Source organism: Bufo bufo, chromosome 3, assembly GCF_905171765.1.
Source record: "Bufo bufo chromosome 3, aBufBuf1.1, whole genome shotgun sequence".
NCBI lineage: Eukaryota > Metazoa > Chordata > Amphibia > Anura > Bufonidae > Bufo > Bufo bufo.
The window spans coordinates 116,331,472-116,348,638 of record NC_053391.1 but is presented as its reverse complement, the minus strand read 5'-3'; the positions used below and the strand labels follow the sequence as shown (position 1 = coordinate 116,348,638).

Here is a 17,167-nt window from a genome sequence, read left to right as displayed (position 1 = left end):
GCCTTGTTTTTAGCAAAATCATGGCAACACCTTAGCTTGACCCATGTAGACCCTTACAGTTTTGCACCTTCAACCATCCTGGGCATGGCAGACATATACCAAAAAAATAAAGCATGGTTACTGTGTGTGCCTATGTACCTGTAATGTTCAAAGAAGGATTATACTCTGTGCAAGCTGGATGGACAGGTGCCCGGCGGAGGGAATGGTGCCCCTCTATATGCAAATAGAAGAACCATAGCACTCTTGATTTTGGATTCAATTAGTGAATAATGTTATTTGTGACCTACAAGGGAATCATAAAATATCATATACTGTTATGAGGTCCATTCCAGGCACTGGCCATAAATGTCACTCAATTATGATAGGTAGAGGGAGAGGATCATGGGGTACAATTCCCAGAGCAGTAGGCTGGTGCTCAGTGCAGGTCATGCTCTTAAGAAATCTAGCATAGCGCATATAGCGCTGGCAGCTGAGTGCATGACCTACACTACACCAGTACTAGTTGTCTGGACATTGTACCCTACAATCCTCTCTCTACCTGATGCAGCTGACTGTGATGTTTGTGACCAAGGTCTGGGATGGACCAAAGCTTTAACACTTGATACAATCACTCTAAAACTTGCTAAACTCATAAGAGATTATTTTATAAATTTCTTTGCTATTAATTGTGGATCACAAGTTTTATTCCTTAATTGCATCAAACATCAAGAATGCTGTGGTTCTTCTGCAAGGACAGACTCAAAGCATCAAGGTCTTTGATTGGTCCTTGTGACTAAATTGGTTGTTGTAACCAAGGCACATTCAGCTACAGTATGTTGTCAGTGCAGTAGAAACTAATGTGCTCCTCTGATAGCTTCAGGCTAGAGTGCATCTTTCAAGCCAACCATCCAACCATGATGGAGAGTAAGGAGAGCCTATGTGGGATGCCCGTGTACTTCAAAATGTACCATTACATGCATACATTTTAATTACATTAAAAGTTATGAACACCTTTCATGGTAATTTTTGTATGATTGTGTTTTACTCATTTTGGGGGTAAAATCATTTTTCAGTTGGTCTTCATTAAAATTTTTCAACAGTCTTTGTTCTACAGGGTTAAGTTTATGTCTATCTGCAGAGTATCTTGCTTTCAGTTTCACACTGAACCTGAGAAGTTGCTAATCTGAAATCTTAATGTATAGCCTTTATCTCTGAACTCCCGACAGCTCATAAACACTCAGTATAGCCATCAGAGCAGCAACCTGATGGGTTCAGTCTGAAACTGAAATAGCTTGCAGAAGGACTAAAATGTGAACCGTTACTATAGAACAAAAACTTGAAAATTGACCAATTCAATATTTTTTTTTAACTTAAAAATAATATAATGCAATCATAAAATGTTGTCCCCAAAGGTTATCATAGCCTTTAAAGACGTGATCCTTCATCACAGCAGATAGGTTTATTTTGTATGATTCTGGTGAAAAATAAAATAAAAATAAATAAAAAAGGCTGTTACATTTTTGTACATTTTTTAAAAGGTTGTAATTTTTACTGCATTTGAAGTATGTTGTATTCAAATAATATATGTGACTTCTATATAGGTCTAAAGCAAAAACTCTACACGAACGAATCCCACTGGCTGGGTTTAACAAACTTCCCAGTGTTCCCCAGATAGCAAAGGTGAGCTTGAATGATCCCACCTTAACTTTGTAACTGTCATCTGATCTCACACAATGCATTATTTTCTGGTAGCAGTATACCAGCAGACTTGAATTTAGCTTTATACTACATGAAAGGAGAATAAATCATTGTTAAAATGTAATTAATTAAAAGATAAGTTGTTACAAGGTGTAGGAAGGCGCAAGGATCTGTCGTTGACGGAAGGTATGTGTCACCGAGGTTCCTGGCCTCGGTGAAGTAAGAGCCCATATTGTCAGGTGTCAGCGGCAGCTAGTGCTGACTGACACTTTGTTATTTAGTATGGCTTTATAGCTGGTCCAGGACGGCTCTTACTGGGAGGAGCCAAAGTGCTGGGTGGGTGGCTACTCCCCATGTTCCAGGCCGAGTCTTGGGAGGCTTATAAAAAACAGCCAGGACTGTCAGGTGGTGTGGATTACCTCCCTCTGACAGTGGAGCTGTGGAGAACTTTGCGCTGAGGCCTGAAGACCGTGTGTCAGGCGAGCAGGCCACCTTAAAGCCTGCAAGTGGACTTTCTGAGGCTGAGCATTCAGCCAGGTGTGAACTGTCACCCAGGATACCAGATGAACGTTATTTTATTTTTTCTGTGTGTGAACAAGCACCAAGCCTGAAAAGGGACTGTTGTGTTATGTTATGAGTGTGAATAAACACTGAAGATTGATTTACAACTTGGTCTATACTGCGTCCGCTAACCTGCCTACCAGAGTGAATCCCCACAATAGGCACTGCACATTTCATGAAGATTTGAATCTAGAAAACTGTCCACAATCTGCATTTTACATTTTGTACAATCACATGATGATGAATCCTAATTTTAACTAGCGGACTTGTCATATTCCATCAGATATGTCTGTGGGATATATGTACACTTACTGGAGTTTAGTCAGACCATTCCGTTTCCTTAAAAGCTTGTTAGTAAGCTCAATTAATCTCTTTGCATCTCATTTTCTAATTGTGAACCCTTGTTGCTCTTATGGCAGGCCTTATGTGATGACGCCACTGGGCTCAAATTTAATCCTGTTCTCTACCCCAAGGTACGTTGCACATTTACTTTTTTAAATGGTAAATTGACATTAAAATTCTCAGTTCACTAAGGCTAATTTCACACAAGCAATATTTCCATCTGTGTGTTGTCCAGGTTTAGAAAGGTAAGCACCTGGACTGAACAGTGACCCATTCAACTGAAAGGGTATCTTCAAATGGGCAACTTTCTGCCCTTTTGCCTTTGTTAGTTTTTCCATTTCAAATACATGGGTTTGTAGGAAAAGCTGCCCACACTCGTCTATGTTGGCTGTCTGGAAAATGGTTAACTTCGGAATGATGTGTTTACACTTATCAGGGAGAGTAAACTAACTCTAAGGTAGATAGCGTTACAAAGAACAAAAAAAACCTAAAAAACTTTATTGGTATACAAGGCATAAAAGGCTATCTGCCCAATAGTGTAATATTATAAAAACGAGGGTAGGGAATAGTGCGCACCCCCTGGTGTATTGTGCTAAACTGCCCTCATTTGTCCTGCTAGATATCCTGTGTATGGCGGACACACTTATCTACTAGCATTGTCCAGATAACATGGTCATATAGGACACGGACAGGTGTTGGTATGGATGTTTGACCTATGGTCTGTCTGTTGTGGCGCCCTAGAAGTGTGTGCTTGCTTGATGATATGCCATACTACTGCTAGTTCAAGTGGACAATGCTAGTAGATAAGTGTGTCCGCCATACACAGGATATCTAGCAGGACAAGTGAGGGCAGTTTAGCACAATACACCAGGGGGTGCACACTATTCCCTACCCTTGGTTTTATATTAAACTATTTGGCAGATCACCTTTTATACCTCGGTTTTATATTAAACTATTGGGCAGATCACCTTTTATACCTTGTATACCAATAAAGTTTTTTAGTTTTTTTGTTCTTTGTAACGCTATCTACCTTAGAGTTAATTTGCTGTCTGGAAAATGGATGCGTTTTCTACCGGCCATTTGAGGCCTAAGAAATGTATGAACAAATCGCAACTAGGGTACAAACCCACACTGAAGCTTCCTGCATACAACAAGGGGCGTAACTACCATATTGGCAGACCATGCGACTGCTATGGGGCCCAAGGCAACAGGGGGACCAGTTGGATCATCTCCTCTTCTACTGGGGGTGAAAACTTGGTCAGGACTCTACCCTGTAAAGAACCGACTTTTAGCAAATGAGAAAAAATGAAAAAGTAGCAAAAGTAGAAAAAATGGTCCAAGGGTCACTGAAAAGGGTTTAGGTGGAAACCCTTCTGTCCTGTGTGTGGGGGCTGGTGTGATCCTTGCTATGGGACCCTTACTTCTCTATGTACGCCACTGCATACAACCAAGCCATGCCCTCATGCCCTAGCCAATGGCTACATGATTTTACAGCTAAACCATGCGGCAACTGGCTGCTGCGGCTTTGTGGCTCTGTATTATGAGGCCAGCCGTGGGGTCACACCGCAGACATCACTGTTTCCTTTGTCAACAGGGTGTGTCCCTACACAGCTGACACTGTCAGCTCTGTTTGTCCAGTGTCAGAGTTTGGATGGACATGCCCCATTGACAAAGGTAATGAACACTCAGTTGTCAAAGTCCATGAAGAATAACAGAAGAATGACTCAACAATAAGTTCTAAGAAAAGCTCCTCTAGAACTGTTGTGTCAGGGAGAGGACAAACACTTACTAATATAGATATGTTGGGAGACCAGAATAGTCCTGTGACACCACCCTAAAGAGAATGATGTGTGGCAGTTTTAATTCGGTTTTTGAGCCAAAGACAGAAGTTGGTTGGAGAGGAATGAGAACTATAAATGAAACTTTACTTCTTTGTGCTCAATCCACTTCTGACTTTGGCTCAAATACTACATCAATGACTGCCAAAAAAGCTTTGTGTGACCTCACCCTTAAAATATATTTGATGCAAAGTGCAGTTTCAACACTATGTAGCAGCAGTCTACAATTTAAGACCACTATACACATTCAGCGAGTGCACCAGCCAACAATTTAATATGTATGCAGCGAACCGGACCGCAGGGGCAATCTGGGAGTGCACAGTGGGCGGATGGGGGTAGTAGTCGTACTCATGAGTTTTGTAGCTCCCTGCGCCAGCATGCAGTGATGGGGGAAGACAGCACTAAATCCTCCGGGGAACTCTCTAGTCCAGGGATCACCAGCCGGATGGTAGTTGAGGTGCCCTTGATGGTATAGGCGCTTAGGGTGCTTTTGAGGCTGGGACCCCGGTTGTTCGTGACTCCAGCACCGTTAGGTGCAAAGGTTGGTGGTGGAAAAGATGAGGAGTCGAAACAGTTGAACTTTTACTTAAACCACTTGTCTCCAGGTAGTCAGTACAGTTCATTTATATGGCAAAAAGATATGACTCAGATATTGGTTTAGCTGTAATCCTTGTAACAGGCTGGACAGTTGTGAGTTAAGGAGTTTTCCTAAGACTTTTACTTTAACAGGCAAGAAAAAGGCTCTTTCTTATATAAGTCTGCTCTAAGTCCACACTCTACACTCAGGTACTGAATATAATAACTCTTCCGGGTCAGTAGCAATCCACAGGGCGGCTCCCTAATGGCAGGCATCAGTCTTCTCCTCCATTCTTTGTAAAGGATGCTCACTGAAGAATTACGGTCCACTATGTCCATAGAGGCATGTGGTAAAGGATAATTTTGCGCATTAATCATCCGGCTGTGTCCAGGTACTTTTAGGTTCCTCCTGGTCACTGGTGCTTGAAAAGTCCATTGGCTAATGTAGCTCTAACCTCTTCTCTATATCCAGACGTAGACTCACTGGTCTGTGCTGTGCTGCTGTAATACTGTTCACTATACTCCCTTAGCTTGATCAGGGCCAAGGGGCTAAAATAGCAGCTACATTGTGGACTAGGCCTGTCCTGCTCCTCAATTAACTTCCTACCTTATCCTCTGTTCTCCTCTCAACAACCAACCAACTTTTTTAGCAAACCCCAGGCTATATATATAAGTGGGGACAGCACCACCTAGGGGCGAATAAATGAAATGACACTGCCAGCCTGTTAAAGGGAATTATAAATACATTCCATACATATGCAAAAGTTTAAAGTGTCCCCTTTTCACACAGAGTGGGACAGTGCATGTATGAGGGCCTCCAGACTCTCCTCTGACAGATGATTTGGGGGAGAAAAAGATCAGATGCTTTCAATTTCAATACTCAGAGAAGATAATCACCACCATCATTGGTGTCAAGCAGCAAGCACAATTCACTGCAAAAAAATGCACCAAAATGATACGCAACTGACAATACTAGCTAAGTCCTCAGGCCCATGTTAAAGGCTGAGAACTTTGCCAATATCTTCCAGTCAGGAACATATCGGAGCCCCTCATGCACCACGTCCTAGTGTCTCAGCAAGCATGGGGTCCTACCACTCAACTGCCCGTGGTGTGTGAACCAGGTCTGAACCAACTCACAGCCGCACCCACAACAGACCATGTGACACAGAAGGTACCAGGTGCAAAAGAATGTTACCAACAAAATAAAGTGGCACATTCCGATATGTTCCTGACTGGAAGATATTGGCAAAGTTCTCAGCTTTTAACATCGGCCTGAGGAATAAGCTAGTGTTGTCAGTTGCGTATCATTTTGGTGCATTTTTTACAGTGATTCGTGTATGTTTATTTTTTCATCTGCACAATGTATCATTTTGTGTAAGATGTTCTTGTGGTGCATGCGGTCCGCACCGGCATCCTCCATTGTACGCATGCGGAGGAATTGCTCCCCCGGTTATAGACACGCTACGGTGTCTGTGTTTGGAGCATTTTCACCTGTTTTTTCAGTGAGTTTTTGTCAAGCAGCAAGCACCTTTTCCTCTCTCCCCATTGAAAACACATGCATGCTCGACCAAACCCAAGCATGAATGTGCATGCCAGGAGAGATAGTTGTTGGCAAACTGAACGTTCCGAATCCATTTGTGAATCAAAAAAAAAAACGAATTGCTCTAAAACTCCACTGTGTAGACCCTACCCCTTGTTTAAGGCTGCACGCGTTTAGGGGATGATCTTTCTGCTTATCCTGCAGCAGATTAACAAAATTTGTGATGATTTGCCACAGATTTCACCTCTTACATTTAAAGGAGTGAGATCTGCTGTGAAAATGCACAAAATACATTGACTTGTTTTGGTTTTTACACAGCGGGACAATTTATGTATTGGGAAAATTCCACAGCCTGTAGATGAGAGTTAATAATTTGCTGGTAAATTGGCACAGATAATCCCCAGCGAGAGCACTCTTGTATTTGCCCTGAAATACCACCGTATCCGAGCATTTATGTTTTTTTTTATTTTTATTAAATTAACCATTGAACTGTGGTTTTTTTTTCCCCCTCCAGGCGTCACAAATGATTGTTGCTTATGATGAACATGAAATCAACAATACCTTCAAGTTTGGTGTTATATATCAGAAGTTTAGGCAAGTAAGTGCAAGGTCATCCTTATCATACATATGCTTCCTATGAATATCCTGCATTCACTCGATGATTGACAGACATCAGCCATCCTACGGATTATTAAATAATTTCATAGTTAAAATGTTTTAATTTTGTTTGGTTTTTTTAAGGTTCTATGCACACGGTCATATTTTAGCTCCATGCAGGAGCTGTATATCTTGTGCCTGGAAGATCGGCAAAGTATTAGGGCTGTTTCACACGAGCGGATGCCGTGTGTGTCATCTGCTGCGTGAAAGACAGCCAAGCCCCGTTCCGGACAGCAGAGACACGGAGCATTAACATTATTGATGATGCTCCATGCCTCTCTGTGATCTTTTTATTACAAAACCATAGTGACAACTTTATCTCACTGTGATTTTGTAGTAAAAAGGTCACAGAGAGGCAAAGAACATTATCAATCATGTTAATGCTCCGTGTCTCTGTTGTCCAGTGCGGGGCTTGGCTATCTTTCACGCAACGGATGACACGCACGGCATCCGCTCGTGTGAAACAGCCCTTACTTTTGGGTAACACTGTCCTGTTCTGTAAGGGCAGGATCCAATCTCTTCTTTAGTACTAAAATATACGGTGTCTGCACTTTGCTGTAAAGCCCCCTTTACACATGAACTTGGTCAAACATTTTTTGCTACTTAAAAAATGCCACAAAAACTCTAGGTAGTGTTATGCATGTCATATGCTTTTTTATGGATTTTTAGATGTGTTGTTCTCTTCACGCATGTGTGTGAACACCAAAAAACACACACCAATTGAAAAAATTTCACTATGAAAAAAAAATGTGTTTCCTGCATTTCAAAATTCTCATATACTTTCAGCTGACATCTGGAGTTGCTAGTTTTGCCTAAAAAAAACTAACAAAAAAAAAACTAACAAAAACTGTCATAAATCAAGTCCATTTTGATACTTTTTTTCCGTTACACCATTCGCCGTATTGGAAAAATATTTTTCTATTTTAATAGTACAGGTGTTTTCAGACGAGGTGATGCCCATAATGTTTATATTCTTTATTATTTATGTATTTATTTGTTTATTCTAAGGAAAGGGGGGTGATTTCAATTTTTATAATTTTTATATTATTTTACATTTTTTTTTTTTTTTTTTTGTAGCCTCTTTAGGAGACTTAACATGTTCACTACTTTTATTGAATATTATCATACTGCAAATAGCAGTATGGTGATATGTGAATTGCAGATTTCTTATGTTGGCCTACCAAATGCTGGCCAACATAGGAAACGCGGCTCTAATACGCTCTAATAGAATTAATCACCGACATCCCCAATTGCCGCACAGGGATGCTGGTATTAACCCAGAAGCACTCTCTTCCGGGTTTTTCACTTACACTTGATCACGGCATCTAAAGGCTGCAATGACCGCGATCGGCATTATTGCCGGTCGCGGTCTTTAACCACGGGCCTCTGCTGCTTGAAACGGCAGAGACCCGCTGGCCATATCGCCTGCTGCACGGGCAAGCGGGCGCCATGTTTAAAAATCGCTCCTTACATTACCGGCGCTGGTAGCAAAAGTGTTAATCCCTCAATTCACCAGCATAAAGCAAATACATATACTGGGAATCAAACATTGAAGGGGTTTTCCAGTTTGAATCAGTATGCTTTAAAATAATGATTTATGAAGGTAGCTGTAATTTTGTACTGTATTTCTTTTACCTTTATTTCTCCTATCGCCGAGCAGCTCTTTCTTCTTTCCTTTACTGTTATATCCATGGGCGTGTCAAAGCAGCAGCGGGGGCAGTGATAGGGGAGTGTCTTAGTAACTAGCTGGAGGGGCTATAAGGTATATATAGTCCAAATAACAAAAGCATGGGGAAGGTGTACATGAGGTACATGATACTACATGAACATACTAGTTAAAAACATAGTAATTATGGAAAATGCCTTTAATGCAACACCTAATGTAGAAATATACGTTGGTAGCTATTATACTGTATATCTTCTACCTGAGTGCAAGAAGAAAACTTGGAGGTATGGAGAAGTTTTTTCCTTAGCTACTAAACATACAGTATACTGTGCACCTCAGATACATTATGTGCGGCTCATGAAAAGTATATATGTCGGCACAGATGGTGCACAGTGGACAGGCAGCTTTGTGTTGCGCATTCATTTTTCTGATGAGTTGTTTTGATTATTTTTATATACATTTGTATTTTTGTATTTATTTTTATATACTGCTTTTTATATACATTTGTATTTATTTTTAATTTATTTACTGTTATTTTATTGGATCGGGGGCAGCGAGGAAAACGTGTGCTGTACCTCCTCTATGTCGGTCAGTGATCTATATATTTCCTTGTACAGATCACTGTTATTAAGGCTCTATTAAGGGAAATGCTAGGAAAACAAACCTTTTGTCTGCCCAGAATCCTCTTGCCTAGTGAAAAAAAAAATCTATACTCTTGATGAACAGATTTAACATGCTGCATTGTTCGTACAGTTTGAAATAATACATTGATAAATGTTGCTACATCTAATGTAAAATATGTGTCAATGCTTCCATGCAAATTCAAAGGATTTCACAATCAATGTGACACATGCAGGAGATAGTCGTAAGATCAATACATGGGGCGACTTGGCCTTCAGAACAATTATTTGCAGCTATTAAAAGCTAAAGCTGTCACCTAATCTGCAAAGATTGATGGTAAGACGTATGTGTAACTACTTTATTCATGACATATGGCGAACAAGTAAATTTCCCCTACTTCATTTGCAGTCCAAGAAGCATCTGCTTTAGCTACAGGCAAAGATAAGTATTACTGACGGAGTAATACAAATACAGGCAGGGTGTGCTGTGATCAGCGCTTACCTGGTAATACCTTACAGCAGCACAATGTCGTTCTACAGGTCTGAACTTTTTCATTTGTTAATGCTTGTGTATGTCTATGGGGAAAACACAGCGGGTACCTACAGTCTACACCAACCTGTGGCTCTCGCCAACTGTTGCTCTCTGCGTGCCCTTATAGTCTCCAACCCAGCAAGCTGGGAGACTACTGAACTATAATATACATTAGCTTTAGGTAAACATCCACAAAAATATATCATCTCTCTTTTGCACCTAAAGGGGTTGTCTCACTTCAGCAAATGGCATTTTTTATGTAGAGAAAGTTAACACTAAGCACTTACTAATGTATTGTGATTGTCCGTATTGCTTCCTTTGCTGGCTGGATTCATTTTTCCATCACATTATACACTGCTCGTTTCCATGGTTATGACAATCCATCAGCGGTGGCCGTGTTTGCACACTATAGAAAAAAGCACCAGCCTATGTGAGTTCCCATGGTCCCGGCCACCAGAGAGGCTTGTACTTTTTCCTATAGTGTGCAAGCACGGCCACCGCTGATGGATTGTCATAACCATGGAAACGAGCAGTGTATAATGTGATGGAAAAATGAATCCAACCAGCAAAGGAGACAATATCGACAATCACAATACATTAGTAAGTGCCTTGTATTAACTTTCTCTACATGATAAATGCCACTTGCTGAAGTGAGACAACCCCTTTAAGTTTAAATGGAGGGTCTAAAAAATTGATATGAGATAAATGGAGCTCAAAGTCATCGGCTCAAGAGTATCATAACCACTGTGGTTGGTCAAGGGACAATGATCATTATTGCTCGAGGACACAGACAGCCCAGCAGTGATGGGGTTATTTTCTAACACCAATAGTACATTGATTCACTCTCCAAGGTGCTGAAACATATTTGGGTAACCTGCGGTCCATTTGCTAGCTTCTAAGACATCTTCTATAATACAGTAAATGCTTTTTCCATACACTGCCTTATCTAAGTATATCTACCTATGACTATGTATCCTAAGCAGTTAACAATGTTTGGTGTAAACTGGAGTTGACATATGAGAGAAGTTGCTCGCCAAATTTGAAAACGGGAGAGAAAAGTGGGCATGGCATCCGAAGAGACGTTGTCACGAGAGTATCAAGAGCCACGTCTGACTCCGTTATACCCGGGGTCAGGAGGTCGCAGCGGGTGGCTGCGCGCTCTATATCTAAAGATCACGTTGTTTCTTAGTGATTGTTTTCTGTGTTTGCCTTGCTATCCTTTTTGTCTCAATCAGGGATCCGTAGCTTCTCCTCCTCAGCTGTTTCTTGTCTGCCACTCCCAACCTCCTTATATTCTCCCCTCACTCTTCTCTAGTTGCCAGTTATAGAGCTTCCTGCCTGGACATCTATACTGACCCACTGGAGTTGTGAATCCTGGTTGTCGTTCCAGAGTGCTACCCTCCGGATCCCTGTTGGGCTTCTTGTTGTCTCCTGTTGTCGCCCACCTGGGATTATATGTTGAGTTTGTATTGTCTGTCCTTCCCTTGGTGTTTTCCTTTAGAGCTAGTGGTGCGGACTAGTGTTCCCACCGCCCTGTTCACTATCTAGGGCTCAGCTTAGGGAAAGCCAGGGCTTTAGGCACGTGATCGGCGTACGGGTGAGGAACCCGTCTAGGGACGTCAGGGCAGCCAGGTGCCAGCCGCTAGGTGAGTCAGGGGTCACCACCTTCCCTCTCACTTGGGCAGGGCCTTCCTTGTTCCCTCCCTCTGCGTCACGTATGTGATAGTCACGCCGACCGGGATATTATAACTGGCCTTTACTTTTTGAGAAAAAAAAATAATAATAATTTTTTTTTTGTTGTTTTTTTTTTTCTCTACTTAGAATCCAATATGGATCCTATTGCTGCCTTGGCAAAACAGCTTCAAGGCCTGTCTTTGGAGGTGGCAGGATTGAAGTCGTCTGTCCTCCAACAACAGCAGCAAATGCAGCAGACCGCACCCCCAGCGGTTGCTATGGGTAACCAGGTAGTTACAGAACCCAAGGTTGTTCTTCCTGACAGATTTTCTGGGGGAAGGGACAAATTTGCGACGTTCCGTGAGGGCTGCAAATTATACTTTAAGTTGCGCCCTTACTCCTCAGGTAATGAAGAACAGCGGGTAGGGATTGTCATTTCCCTGCTTCAGGGGGACCCACAATCCTGGGCGTTCTCGTTACCCCCTGGTTCCCAGGCTCTCCGGTCAGTGGGGGGATTTTTTGGGGCTTTGGGTCTCATATATGATGACCCTGACCGACTCGCCCTGGCTGAGTCGAAGTTACGGAGACTCCTACAGGGAGATCGGTCAGCAGAGGAATATTGCTCAGAGTTCCGTAGGTGGGCTACGGATACTCAGTGGAACGACCCGGCTCTCAGGAGTCAGTTCTGCTCTGGGTTATCTGAAAGGGTTAAGGATGCACTGGCGCTGTATGAGACCCCCCTTTCCCTTGATGCTGTTATGTCCCTCTCTATCAGAATAGATAGGCGTCTTAGGGAGAGATCGAAAATTCCTGGGCAATTGGTTACCTCGCCCAAGCAACAATTAGTCTGTACTGACTTAGATGAGCCTATGCAGCTAGGCGGAACTTCTCGTCAGGTCCGTCCTCCTGTGGTTCGCCGTAGGGGGGGGGCTTGTTTTTTCTGTGGGGGGAAGGGTCATTTCATTAATGTCTGTCCCTCCTTTCTCAAAAACAAAGGACCGTCGGAAAACTACTAACCCCAGGCTGTGCGGAGGATGTCAGCCGGGGGGTATACGTTTCCTCCATACGAACATCTCAATTTGTGTTACCAGCGGTTATTGTTTTTGGTGTTAAGACGGAGTCTATTTCTTTTTTTCTAGACAGTGGAGCAGGGGTAAATTTGATAGATGCCCATTTTGCCCGCACTATGGGTTTGTCTCTCTGTACGCTGCAGAGACCTATTCCCGTATTCGCTATAGATTCGGCTCCTCTGTCTCAGAGAAACCTCACCCACATTGTTCATAATTTACACCTTCGGGTAGGGGACCACCATAATGAGTGTCTTTCATGTTACGTTCTGGAGGGCCTTCCCTCTCCTGTGGTATTGGGTCTTCCCTGGTTGGTAGCGCACAATCCAGTGGTGGATTGGCAGGCCAGGGAGATATTGGAGTGGAGTGAGCATTGCAGAGAGAATTGCTTAAATAACAATTGCTTAATCGCCTCCATAGCTTCCCTACCTACATTTATTTCGGACTTTGAGGACGTTTTTTCTGAAAAGGGTTGTCAGAAGCTACCACCTCATCGTCCTTATGATTGCCCGGTTAACCTGATTCCCGGTGCAAAATTACCCAAGTCCAGGTTGTATAATCTTTCGGGTCCCGAGAGACAAGCCATGAAAGATTATATCTCCGAGAGTCTGGCTAAGGGACACATCAGACCCTCTTCTTCACCCGTGGCTGCAGGGTTTTTCTTTGTTAAAAAGAAAGATGGGGGCCTGCATCCTTGCCTAGATTTCCGTGAGCTAAACCAGATAACCATCCGAGACCCATACCCTCTTCCTCTCATTCCTGACCTTTTTAATCAGATTGCGGGTGCTAGGTGGTTCTCCAAACTTGATCTTAGGGGGGCCTACAATCTGATTCGTATCAGGGAAGGGGATGAGTGGAAGACAGCTTTTAACACCCCTGAGGGGCATTATGAAAATCTAGTTATGCCTTTCGGTCTGACCAATGCCCCCGCTGTCTTCCAACATTTCGTTAATGATATTTTTAGTCATCTCATCGGCAGGTTTGTAGTCATATACCTAGATGATATCTTAATTTATTCAGCTGATCTGAAAACACATGAGGTGCATGTCAGGCAAGTACTGCAGGTCCTACGGACGAATAAATTATATGCGAAAATTGAAAAATGTGTCTTCGCCGTTCAGGAAATGCAGTTCCTGGGATATCTATTATCTGCTTTAGGTTTCCGTATGGATCCTGGGAAGGTCCAGGCAATTTTAGATTGGGATCTTCCTGAGAACCTTAAAGCCCTACAACGGTTTTTGGGTTTTGCAAATTTCTATAGAAAGTTCATTAAAAATTATTCAGTGATCGTTAAACCCCTCACCGACATGACTAGGAAGGGGACTGATTTTTCTAAATGGTCTGACGCCGCTAAAAATGCATTTTCCTCTCTAAAAGAGAGGTTTACCTCGGCACCTGTTCTAATTCAACCTGATGTCTCCCAGCCTTTTATTGTTGAGGTAGATGCGTCAGAGGTGGGAGTGGGGGCTGTATTGTCTCAGGGTCCGTCTCCTGGCAAATGGCGCCCTTGCGCTTTCTTTTCCAAAAAATTATCTTCTGCAGAGAAGAACTATGATGTTGGAAATAGGGAACTGTTGGCGATTAAGCTGGCGCTTGAAGAGTGGCGTCACTTCTTAGAGGGAGCAATCCACCCCGTCACGGTGATTACGGATCACAAAAACCTTCTGTACCTAGAATCGGCTAAGCGTCTCACCCCTAGACAAGCTAGGTGGTCGCTATTCTTTACCAGATTTAACTTTGTAATCACCTATCGTCCTGGGGCAAAAAATACCAAGGCAGACGCGTTATCTCGTAGTTTCCCTGGAGGGGGTAATGCTAGTGATCCGGTACCTATTTTACAAAAAGGAGTGGTTGTCTCTGCTGTACACTCTGTTCTAGAGGGAAAGGTGTTAGAGGCCCAGGGGGACGCCCCGGCCTCTTGCCCCTCAGAGAAATTGTTTGTACCGTTAAACCTGCGTCTTGAATTATTAAAAGAACATCATAATTCGGCACTTGCTGGGCACCCGGGTAGTAAAGCAACCTTGGAGCTATTATCTCGTCGTTTTTGGTGGCCAAGGTTGCGTCAGGATGTAATGGATTTCGTGTCTACTTGCTCTACTTGTGCACGCGCGAAAGTCTCTCATACACGTCCAGCAGGGTCTTTATTGCCTCTTTTTATCCCCAATAGGCCATAGACACAGCTGTCAATGGATTTCATCACTGACTTACCGTTGTCTGCGGGTGAAACTGATATTTTGGTAGTAGTAGACAGGTTTAGCAAAATGGTACACTTTATTGCGCTACCCGCACTTCCTAATGCTAAAACTCTTGCTCAGGTGTTTATCAGTGAAATCGTGAAGCTTCACGGGGTCCCTTCCGATGTGGTTTCGGATCGGGGAACCCAGTTTATTTCTAAGTTTTGGAAAGCTTTTTGTTCCCGTTTGGGGGTACACTTGTCCTTTTCCTCAGCTTTCCATCCTCAGTCGAATGGACAGACTGAGCGTACCAACCAAAACCTAAAAACATATTTAAGGTGTTTTGTGTCTGAAAACCAAGAGTTGTGGTCATCATATTTACCGTTAGCTGAGTTTGCCATAAATAATCATTATCAGGAGTCCACTGGCAAGTCACCATTCCTTGGTGCATACGGTTTTCATCCCCAATTTTGTACTTTCAAAGAGGGGGGGTCTTCTGGGGTTCCCGAAGAGGAAAGGTTTTCTTCATCTCTTTCATCGGTATGGCAGAAGGTGCAAGTTAACTTGAAAAAGATGAGTGGTAAATATAAATGCATAGCCGATAAGAAACGGTCGCCAGGTCCGGACCTAGGGGTGAATGACTATGTGTGGTTGTCTACTAGGAATATTAAGTTGAAGGTTCCCTCTTGGAAACTGGGCCCTAGGTTCATTGGTCCTTATAAAATAGTAGCCGTCATTAACCCTGTGGCTTTTCGCCTGGAGCTACCTCAGACTTTTAAGATCCATAACGTCTTCCATAAATCGTTACTCAAGAAGTATGTTCCACCTCTAGAACCATCACCGCTGCCACCTCCTCCTGTTATTGTGGATGGTAATCTGGAGTTTCAAATAGCCAGAATTGTTGATTCTCGTCGGGTCCGCCGCTCTCTTCAGTATCTGGTGCATTGGAGGGGTTACGGTCCCGAGGAAAGAATGTGGGTTCCAGCGTCAGAGGTAAACGCCAACAGGTTAATTCAGGCTTTCCATGCCTCTCATCCGGAGAGACCTGGTCCTGAGTGTCCGGAGGCCCCTCGTGAAAGGGGGGGTACTGTCACGAGGGTATCAAGAGCCACGTCTGACTCCGTTATACCCGGGGTCAGGAGGTCGCAGCGGGTGGCTGCGCACTCTATATCTAAAGATCACGTTGTTTCTTAGTGATTGTTTTCTGTGTTTGCCTTGCTATCCTTTTTGTCTCAATCAGGGATCCGTAGCTTCTCCTCCTCAGCTGTTTCTTGTCTGCCACTCCCAACCTCCTTATATTCTCCCCTCACTCTTCTCTAGTTGCCAGTTATAGAGCTTCCTGCCTGGACATCTATACTGACCCACTGGAGTTGTGAATCCTGGTTGTCGTTCCAGAGTGCTACCCTCCGGATCCCTGTTGGGCTTCTTGTTGTCTCCTGTTGTCGCCCACCTGGGATTATATGTTGAGTTTGTATTGTCTGTCCTTCCCTTGGTGTTTTCCTTTAGAGCTAGTGGTGCGGACTAGTGTTCCCACCGCCCTGTTCACTATCTAGGGCTCAGCTTAGGGAAAGCCAGGGCTTTAGGCACGTGATCGGCATACGGGTGAGGAACCCGTCTAGGGACGTCAGGGCAGCCAGGTGCCAGCCGCTAGGTGAGTCAGGGGTCACCACCTTCCCTCTCACTTGGGCAGGGCCTTCCTTGTTCCCTCCCTCTGCGTCACGTATGTGATAGTCACGCCGACCGTGATAGACGTAGGCAAAACCATGCAACTGTTATCGGGCATGGGGGAGAGGGGGCTGAACTGCTTTTTCTGTTCTATATCCATACATAGTATGATGGAATCTGCAATCTTGTGTGCGTTCCGCAAAATGCAGAATGCAGACAGTCGCTATCCATGTTTTGCAGATCTGCAAATAAGAATAATTGTTGGATTCTTAAATTGTTAAACCGTAAAAAAAAATTAAACAAAAACTTCATGACAGCCCGTAACTTCACAGACGTGAAACTTCCTTGTGCCTCTGCCATCTCAGGTGCTACCTGAAATTAACCCCTTCCCGACCAGGGGCGTAATAGTACAGCGCAGCGGGACGTGACTTGCCGCCCAGCGCTGTACTATTACACCGATGCCGGCGCATACAGCAGGGGTCCGGCTACGGGAACAGCCGGTCCCCCGTTCAGCTGCAGGGGACCGGCTGTTCCCGTAGCCGGACCCCTGCTGTATGCGCGGGCATCGGTGAAAACAC

At 43.6% G+C, this 17,167-nt stretch overlaps 1 protein-coding gene across 8 annotated transcripts in view; it reads left to right on the top strand.

Moving 5' to 3' along the window:
• The window catches only part of RAP1GAP2 (RAP1 GTPase activating protein 2), a 685,016-nt gene that overhangs the window by 599,540 nt on the left and 68,309 nt on the right, over positions 1-17,167 (top strand). For all 8 annotated transcript variants that reach the window (XM_040423489.1, XM_040423484.1, XM_040423485.1 and 5 more), the window contains 3 exons: positions 1,581-1,659; positions 2,658-2,711; positions 7,049-7,132. In XM_040423489.1, coding sequence (XP_040279423.1) covers positions 1,581-1,659; positions 2,658-2,711; positions 7,049-7,132 — 217 coding nt within the window. The remainder of the gene's footprint in view (positions 1-1,580; positions 1,660-2,657; positions 2,712-7,048; positions 7,133-17,167) is intronic.